The sequence below is a fragment of the Suncus etruscus genome, chromosome 16 (genome assembly GCF_024139225.1).
Source record: "Suncus etruscus isolate mSunEtr1 chromosome 16, mSunEtr1.pri.cur, whole genome shotgun sequence".
NCBI classification, from domain to species: Eukaryota; Metazoa; Chordata; class Mammalia; order Eulipotyphla; family Soricidae; genus Suncus; species Suncus etruscus.
Window position 1 is genome coordinate 61,375,459 of NC_064863.1, and position 9,891 is coordinate 61,385,349.

General features: G+C 33.7%; 1 protein-coding gene across 1 annotated transcript; it reads left to right on the forward strand.

The window, feature by feature from the left end:
• Positions 1–2,664: 2,664 nt before the first annotated feature.
• Positions 2,665–9,138, forward strand: NPFFR2 (neuropeptide FF receptor 2). Its single transcript, XM_049789917.1, has 3 exons — positions 2,665–2,995; positions 4,938–5,037; positions 8,233–9,138. Exons 1-3 carry the CDS (start codon positions 2,668–2,670, stop codon positions 9,074–9,076), a joined length of 1,272 nt encoding a protein of 423 aa, XP_049645874.1. The 5' UTR covers positions 2,665–2,667; the 3' UTR covers positions 9,077–9,138.
• Positions 9,139–9,891: the final 753 nt, after the last annotated feature.

The window sequence follows — 9,891 nt, forward strand, 5'->3', positions numbered from 1 at the left end:
TCCTACATGTGGCAATATGGCACCATGTTGAGAAGTGCTACCCTATAACATCCAAAGAAATCAAGTTATACTTTCCAAATTTGACATATAGTCTCTGGTTCAAAGAGCGATGAAGTTTTTCATGATTACCTATTTATCAGTAGATTTATAATAAATAGTTATTTAAAATGAGTATACATTATTAAGAAATGTACATAAAGTTTTTTTTACTATAAGTGATCTATCATTCCAGAAGTCCAATTATCATATTAATAAAGAGATTAGAGTGGGTCATCTACCTGCTTGTTTTTTCTAGTACACCATTAATTGTTTATTAAAAAATTTAATTACTTCCTCTTTAAAAAGTATATATGAATTTATTTTTCATTGAATTTTCAAATAATGAACATGTCACTATGACCATATCAAGATCAAGAAAAATCTTATTTCATAGAAGCCTCCCTATGTGTTTGTTTCAAGTTACAAACTCCATTTGAGGGTAACCATTCACAACAACATAATTTACAAATAGAAAAACGTTATGCTTTAAGAAGTGGTAATTGATGCTCATTAATAGGCAGTATACAGTGTATATGCAACTAATCTGTGCACAGGATCCTTTTTTCTATTTTTTATATGAGATCAGGAGTTTTAATAGGAGCTGTAGAGATTGCATGCAGCCAACTCTGGTTCAATCTCTGACATTCCACCTAGTACCTGAAATACCACCAGGAATATTTCCTGATTGCAGATCTAGGAGTAACCCCTGAGTACCACTGGATGTGGCTTAATAACAAAAATGAAACAAAACAAAATTGTTTTATAAATATGCTACTTTAGTCATTCCTTAAGATTTTGTAATTGTAAATAATGCATAGTTCTATTATTTCTTACCTATTTTAGTTATTCAAAAATTGCATGCATATATTTGTGCTGTTAAATGATTCGTTGAAGAAAATAAAAGAATTTAAAGGCTTCTTCATTACTTTACTTTCTAAGCCATTGAAATCCCCAGAGTTAATTTCTATTAATAAGGTTTATTTTCTAATTACTTTCAAATTTGAAACAAGTTTTTGCTTTTTACATTGATAATGTGTTATAAGTTCTGTATGTGTAAGAGCAATTACTCTTCTTATCCATTTTAATAACTGCCTTACTGCAATGCATATTGTGTAAAATTGGATCTCTTAATCTCTCATGGGCAGTCTTTAGAATATTATTAAGATAATAAGTTACAATAATATAATATACTCACTAGTACAATCATGAATAAATCTTACTGTAGTTCCTTTTTGTATTTCTTGGTACTTTTAACAGTAATACCCACACTACACTATCAAAATTATAGATATGTGTTCAATTCATAAATAGATGAGTGAAAATTAGTGTTACCCTTATTTCTAAGAGAATATAGAGAACTATTTCCCTGAAGATGATCCTTATGAAATTCCAGCTCTTTCTCATCCCCTTTTAGGGTTTGAAGATAAAATCAAGTGTAAACAAAGTTAGTAACTAGTCCTTATCAACACTTATTATTAACACTTATTATAAATATGATAAATAACAAAATAAAGGACAATAAAGATAATTTATAAGTACTAAACACATAATTTATGTTCAGTTAACACTAGCCTTCAATATATGTGAGTTAACAGAAACAATAAACAGAAAGAAGAAATGGAGGAGGGAGGGAAGGAAGGAAGGAAGGAAGAAGGAAGGAAGGAAAGAAGGAAGGAAGGAAGGAAAGAAGGAAGGAAGGAAGGAAGGAGTGAAGAAATGAGGGAGGGATGGAAGAATGGAGGGAGGAGTATAGGGAAGAGAAATGGGGAGAAAGGGAAGGAGAGAAGGAGGGAAGGGATGGAGAAAAGCACAGAAGGGATAAAGGGAAAGGAGGGTGGGAGGGCAGAAGGAAGAAAGAGGGAAGGGGGGAGCAAAAAGGGAAAAAGGGAGGGGAAAGAGGAAATTAGTGGGAGGGAAGGAAACTAAGGGAAAGAAAAGGGAAGAAATGCAGAAAAAAGGAAAGGAAGGAGGAAGGAAAGGAAGGGGTAAAGGAAAAGAAATGGAAGGAAGGTAGGAAGGAAGGAAAAGGGAGGGAGGAAGAAAAGACTCAGTGGAAGAAGGAAGGAAGAGAGGGAAGAAAAAAGGGTGAAAGAAGGAATGGAGAAAGAAAAGGGTCACATCTTGCAATTAGTTCTTAGTGTGGAGGACGCAGCACACCCTCACCATCACTGCAGGATTTTTACCGTCACTCAAAATGGCAAAATGTAATATGTGTTTAATAGATTATTGTTAAAATTATATGCTTTTGTGTGAGTGTTTGTTTGTTTTGGCAGGTCACTGCGTGGTGTGGCTCTCTGACTCTCACAGTTTAAAATTTTAGTTCTTTGTGTCGAACTTGTTCGCCACCCCTGTGCTAAAGTATAATCAGGGGTTTAAGGGTACAGGTATGGGATGCATGCTGAGAAGAGTAATGGAGGGAGGTCAACACTGGTGGTAGAAATAGCCCTAATTCACTGTCACTATGTACCTTAAATGTAACTGTGAAAGACTTGTAATTCACATTGGTCTCAATAAAAATTATTTTAAAAAATAGAGCATTTTCTTTCTTTAAAAAATTCTGCTACAGAATTTATTTGTTCTGGTTTCTGATTAGGTCTCTTCTTTTGTCTTCCCTTATTTAGATTCATCATGAGTGAGAAGTTGGACTCAAACTCGTCAGAAAACTGGCATCATATGTGGAGCATTAACAACACTGAGCAGTACTTGTATTCTGACGACAATACTACATATGTAAACTATTATCTACATGACCCTCAAGTGGCTGCAGTTTTCATTATTTCCTACTCCCTAATCTTTTTTCTGTGCATGGTGGGGAATACAGTGGTTTGCTTTATTGTAATGAGAAATAAACATATGCACACAGTTACTAACCTCTTCATCTTGAACCTGGCAATAAGTGATTTACTAGTTGGCATATTTTGTATGCCTATAACGCTGCTGGACAATATTATAGCAGGTATGCTAATTTGTGTTCAGTGCTAAATTGATATGAAAAATGTTTGTCCTGTATTACTGCAACCACAGGGTAATGTACTGAATTATTTAGATTATTCCTAGAACTGCTCATAGGATCTTCCTTTATTGGGAAGACAATAATAAACTATATAATATAAATAAACATAAATAACAAAAATAAATAAATACAAGTTGTTAGGTAATAACAAGAACCTGTAGATAGAAAGTAGCACAAGTGTCAATATCAAAGAGTTCAAGCTCTTTTATAAAGTCCAGGTCATAAAAAATTGAGTAGTACTTCCTGTATTTGCATAAAATGTTTCAGAGCACATGTGCCATGGTTGGAATATTAAGACTTATGGATACTGACTTTAAAGTAAAGCTGACTTTAAAATTGTACCAATAAATTTGCTTGAAATTGATAAATAGTCTTCAACCTAACATTAAATAAATATGTACATCCCTGAGATTAGCTACTTATATTTTGAGGAAATATAAAGCAGTATCCCAGAAATTCTTCAAAAGTGATAGTTTACCAGTGACCATATACATTTGCAATAAAAGTCACTTCATATTATAGTGGTTTAGTTACTATTCTAGAGTGCTTCTGGGCCCATATTATTAATATTTACACAGCATTATATTATCTGGGAAAAAAAAACATCTAGAGTCTACAGTAGTAATATGTATTGGAATCTAAAACTAGGTACAGTTTTGATGTATAGTATCTACCTGATACTTGCTGTATTAATCATTGAACAGTGCTCAAGTTATTCATATTCCAAATCTACAGTAAAAAGGAGCAACAGAATAAGAGAATAATTAAAATAACACATACAATACTGTAAATCATTTTTTTCATGGTATTCAACAGTTTACTGAATATCTGTTTCCAGAGTTTATATCTGTCCCATTCTTTCTTCAGGAGTTCAAGTCAGCAAGAGTTTAGAATAAATATTCACATATATATTCTGCATTTATCATATTTATCATTAATAAAGTTATATTTTCAAAGATGTATACTTTAAAGATACTGTGATAAATAAAAATTAAAATGGATTAATTTATTTTATTAATTTTAAACTTTATTTACCAACAAGAAATAACCTCAACATTCCTTCCCAAATAAGCTGCATACTTTTTTTATATTCATTAACCTTTTGTATCCCTCTCATCCCAAGAGGCAGACACTTAAAAAATTATTATTAAGTCATCAGAGATGAATTAAAAAGTTGTTGATAGTTGAGTTTTGATAATGCAACATTCCAAGATTACCTCTTTACTAGCGTTCATTTTCCACCACCATTTTTCTCAGTAAACCTCTTGTCATTCTATCCCCACCTTGCCCAAATGACAGACACTTTTCTCCTTTCTCTTCCTCTTTCTCATCTCCCTTTTCCTTCATCTCCCTCCATCCCTATCTCTAACCCTCTCTCTCTCTCACTGTCTTTCTTTCCTGTTTTTCCTTTTATTTCCTTTTACAGTGAGTCAGGACCATTCACACCACCAGTGTCGACCTCCCTCACCCATGATCCCAGAGTGCATCCTATACCTCCACCCTTTTTACCAGTATAGCAGGTTCATTTAAGCTTAGTTTGTTAAAGTTTAGGTCTCTTGTTTCTGTTGTCATTTACTTTGGCTTGGCTATTTAGTTCTGTTGTATGTTTTTCTTTCCTCCACCAATGCATCTGAGACCATTTGGCCTATGGCCCCTATCTTTTATTTCTTCTTCTTCTTAGTTTTGTAGAAAAGTAAAAAATATGAGGTAAAAAATTAATTTGTGTCCCAAGGTCCTATGTCTAATTTAGATCTAGCATTAAAAAGTAGTTGTATCCATCTTGATTTCAAGCTTTTCTATTCATATTTTAATGAAAGTAGATATATATATATATATGTTCACATATATAATTGTTTTAAAAATTAACCTATCATTTTCCTTTCAGGATGGCCATTTGGAAGTACAATGTGTAAAATGAGTGGATTGGTCCAGGGAATATCAGTTGCAGCCTCAGTCTTTACTTTAGTTGCAATAGCAGTGGATAGGTAAGTCAGCAACAAAATAAAAACAATGCAAAAATGCTTATCTACAACCAATATACAGAACTAGAGAAAGTATATAGCTTAATAAATTTCCATTTATCTGCCCAAAATTATATTCAACAAAGCAAACTTTTCAATAAGGCCTAAATCTACAGAAGGTTGAATAATAACAAAACAAAACCACTGAAATTTTTATGATTTTAAATAAAATACTTTGGGATTATGCTTGTTTTAGTCAATTCAGCCTGTCTTAGAAAGTTATTATAAACTATATGCCTTAAACAAAACAAAATAACATCTTGAAATTTTGGATACTAGAATATAGGGGAATGGAGTGTCCATAGAAAGAAGAAAGAGCAAGTTTGTTATAGATGTACTTTCAGTTTAAGTTTTGACATTGGTATTAAAATAATAGAAGCTGATAGAGTCTTTTAAGTGAATAGTAATTTATTTTTATTTTAGTAAAATATGTGAAAACTGTTTAGCATTCAGTTAGAGCAAGAGAGAGCAGGAAAAATAAAAATTTATTACTCAGGTGGGAGAATATTAATTTATCTACAAAAGCAGTGACAATAAAAATAAAGAAAGGAAGGGACCGGGGAAATAGCCAAAAGGCTAGAGCACATACTTTACCTTTGGAAGGCTCAGATTTGATCCCTAATTTGAACTCATGCCCTATGAGCAGCACTAGGAACTCTTAACAGCAAATTAAATGTCTTAACAGCAAATTTAAAATAGCCCTCCAGAACCACCAGGTATGACTCCAAAACAAAAGTCAAAAACAAAGATAGAACTTGAAATGAGATCTGGAGGATATCTCTGTACGTGAAGAGTCCACAAAAGAAAACAAATAGCAATATTTATATTATTATCTTGTATCATAAAATCGTATCACTATATATATATCACATATGCATTTAAGTCAACAGAAAAGTTTCATATTTTTATATATTTTGGTTGCATTGCTAATTAACTGTATGACTTTATTTTATTATTAATAGTGCCTAATAGACTATCCAGGATAGGTAAGTAGATAAATATATAATGGTCCATGTAAAAAGGAGAGAAACAAAAAAGAGAAAATTTAAAATATCAGATAGGAGCAAAAGAGTTGAGTAGTTGGTAGGGCCCTTCTTGCAAGTGGCCCACCCAGGATTAATGACCTGCATCCCATGTAGTCCCTCGAGGACTGGCAGGAGTGATTCCTGAGTGCAGAGTGAGAAGTAACCCCTGAACACTGCAGGTATTACCCTCAAAACAAAACCAGTAGTTAAAATAAATGCATAAATGTATAAATAAATAAATAAATAAATAAATAAATAAATGGGCCTGAGCAAGAGCGTAGCGGTAGAGCGTTTGTTTTGCACACTGCTCCCAGGATGGACCTGGGTTTGATCTCCAGAGTCTCATATGATCTCCCCAAGACTGGAGCAATTTCTGAGCACATAGCCAGGAGTAACCCCTGAGTGTCACCAGGTGTGGCCCCCAAACCAATAAATAAATAAAATAAATGTAATTATTTACATCAGAAAAAAATCTGGTAGATCCTATTTTTAACATTGGTGTATTTGCTTCATGATTTACATGGTTTCTTTCATTACTATAGGTAAATGCATGTAATTATTAAGTTAATTTTTTATCATAAATTAAATTCATTGGCCTATTGCCAAGAAGCCATATATCTCTGAAGTTATGCATAATTTAAAGGTGAATAAATGGAAGAATTCATTAACTAGTAATTTAAAAGAAAGCTTGGAAATTAAGATAGAAGACTATTGTGCAATAAAAACTATTCCAAGAATAGAGCAGTGAGTTCAAATGTACTCAACAATACATGAAGATATCTCAGATAAGTTATTTATGGTAGCTACTTAGGAATGGTAAGTTTCACTTAAAAGTTGTGACTGAAATAATAGTGCAGCAGTAGGGTGTTTGCCTTGCAAACAGCTGACCCAGGACGGATCTGGGTTCTATCCCAGCATCCCATATGGTCTCCCAAGCCAGGAGTGATTTCTGATCACATAGCCAGGTGTAACCCCTGAGCATTACAGGGTGTGGCCACAAAACAAAACAAAACAAAAAAGTTTTAGTTTACTTTCTAGCAAATCTGAAAAGTAGTAATTCTCATACCACTTCAAAGCATCAGAAAAATATAAAAGTTTATATAGGTTAATTGAATTTTGAAAAATGTGGCTATTTTGCAGGTGTATAATGCTATGATTTCTTATTTGGTGCCAATAATAGTAACATCAAGAATTCATAAGAATAAAATAGCAGTAACATGAATCTTGTCTATTCTACATTGAACTACTATGTTCACCAAAAGAAAAAGATCATATGGCAAACATATAAAACAAAAAACCGAGAATATCTATGATCCAAATACCAATAACACTTGCTTAAAATAATAGTGTAATATTTCTCATGATTCTTTGAATGCACTGGGTGCCTCTCTGTGGTTCTCCCATTCTGCGTTTTGTAACTGAAATCATTCAAACATCCCATTGTAAATGTTTCTCTTTTTTACTTTTTTGGTGTTTTGGGGCCACACCCGGAGGCATTCAGGCACTTAGGAGTGCAGAAATCCTGGCTCTGCACTCAGAAACCACTCCTGGTAGGCGCATGGGACCAAATGAGTTTCTGGGGATAAAACCCTGATTAGCCTCATGCAAGGCAAATGCCCTACCCTCTGTGCTATAACTCTAGCCCCATCTGATAAATGTTTCTATGTCATGTTTACTAATGTCCCATTGATCAAAGCAAGTTACCTGGTCAAGGAAACAATTAGTGTGAGAATAAACCACATCATCTCCATGGAGATTTTAAGAATGTGGACTATAGATTGGAGCTATCTTTACATGATTTTCACATGTTAATCTCATGTAATAATGGGTAATACTTTTGTTTTAAAAGTATGTCTTCTCATCTTTTAAATGAGGATACATAGAGACAATAAAAAGAAAAGGAAAAGACTTGTGCTCAATATATGGCACTTACCATTCTTTGAGTTTTTTCCATTTATTTTGAGTTACAATTTGTCTCATATATTAATTACATAAAATGACATTGTGTACCTTTCTATATTAAAGTTAGCTTCTATATTTTTGGAAGGTAATACTGATGTACATAAATAAATCTAATCTCATAGTCCAGCTAAGTTAGGGGCAGTATCTCACTGATGTTTCCCTTTAACTACAGATTCCGGTCCGTTGTCTACCCTTTTAAATCAAAGCTCACTGTCAAGACAGCATTTGTTATTATTGTGATTATCTGGTTCCTGGCCATCACCATTATGTTTCCATCTGCAATAATGTTACATGTAGAAGAAGAAAAATATTACAGAGTGAAACTCAACTTCCAGAATAAAACCAGCCCAGTCTACTGGTGCCGGGAAGAATGGCCAAATCAAGAAATGAGAAAGATTTACACTACTATTCTGTTTGCTAACATTTATTTAGCTCCACTCTCCCTCATTGTTGTTATGTATGGAAGGATTGGAATTTCACTCTGCAATAGTACTGAGATCAACAAAGGCAAACAAAACCAACAAAGATGCCATGTGGTGTCCAAAAAAAAGCAGAAGGTCATTAAGATGCTGCTGATTGTGGCCTTACTTTTTATTCTTTCCTGGCTGCCACTATGGACTCTGATGATGCTCTCAGATTATGCTGATCTGTCTCCAAATGAACTTCGGATCATCAACATCTATATTTACCCCTTTGCACACTGGCTTGCCTTTTGCAACAGTAGTGTCAACCCCATCATTTATGGTTTCTTCAATGAAAATTTTCGTCGTGGTTTCCAAGATGCTTTTTACCTCCAGCTCTGCCAAAAGAAACGGAAGTCCAAGGAAGCCTATGCCCCAAAAGCCTATACCCGAAGAGCTAAAACCAACGTGGTTAAAAATACATTTCATCAGTTACCCCAGGTCTCTACGATTCAAAACCTACATGAGGAAAGTTTCTTTTACAGGAAATGTGAGAAACCAAAACAGGAATTAATGATGGAAGAATTGGGTGATACAACCAATACTAATATTTAAAGAAAATGTGATGCTTTCTCTACTGTAGATTACATAGTGAAATATTGTTGCTTTTTATGGCTTTGTACTTTAGTTCTTTCTAAAGAATCCAGGTCTGGGGCCGGGTGGTGGCGCTAGAGGTAAGGTGCCTGCCTTGCCTGCGTTAGCCTTGGATGGACCTCGGTTCGATCCCCAGGCATCCCATATGGCCCCCCAAGCCAGGAGCAACTTCTGAGCGCATAGCCAGGAGTAACCCTTGAGCATTACCGGGTGTGGCCCAAAAACAAAACAAAACAAAAAACAAAAAACAAACAAACAAAAAAAAAGAATCCAGGTTAAAATCTCTCTCTAGGGAAAAAAAAGAAATGCTCTTACAGAAAAGAAATGCTCTTACAGTAATGATTAATATTATGCTGTATAATATACACAAAATTTGTATCAATATGTAAATATCTGACCTATACAATTTTACCTGAATAAATACATCTTTAAGGAACATGCCAAAACCTGACCTTTGCCGTTTGTATGAATCAAATATATGTTTTGCATCCATGGACAGGCACACACACACACACACACACACACACTATGTTTTATCCAACTGATGGCAAATGGTCGGTTCTTTGCATGATTTCACATTTTACCAAGTTTTCCTTTACTTTTTATTTGAAATTTTAGAGTGCATAATTGTGCTTGTGCTTTTAAATTGTATCTAGTTTTCTTTTCAATAATATCTGCAGTAACAAATGAAAATATATTTATTTTAATATATATTTATAATTTGTAAATTTATATTTGAAAATATATTTAAAATATTATTATGAAACAGTAAAATA

Bases quoted from the DNA above. Each gene is read 5' to 3' on its own strand.
- NPFFR2 (XM_049789917.1), top strand. From the start codon at position 2,668: ATGAGTGAGAAGTTGGACTCAAACTCGTCAGAAAACTGGCATCATATG. The intron at 2,996-4,937 runs GTATGCTAATTT...TTTTCCTTTCAG, and splicing joins GCTGGACAATATTATAGCAG to GATGGCCATTTGGAAGTACA. The intron at 5,038-8,232 runs GTAAGTCAGCAA...CTTTAACTACAG, and splicing joins GTTGCAATAGCAGTGGATAG to ATTCCGGTCCGTTGTCTACC.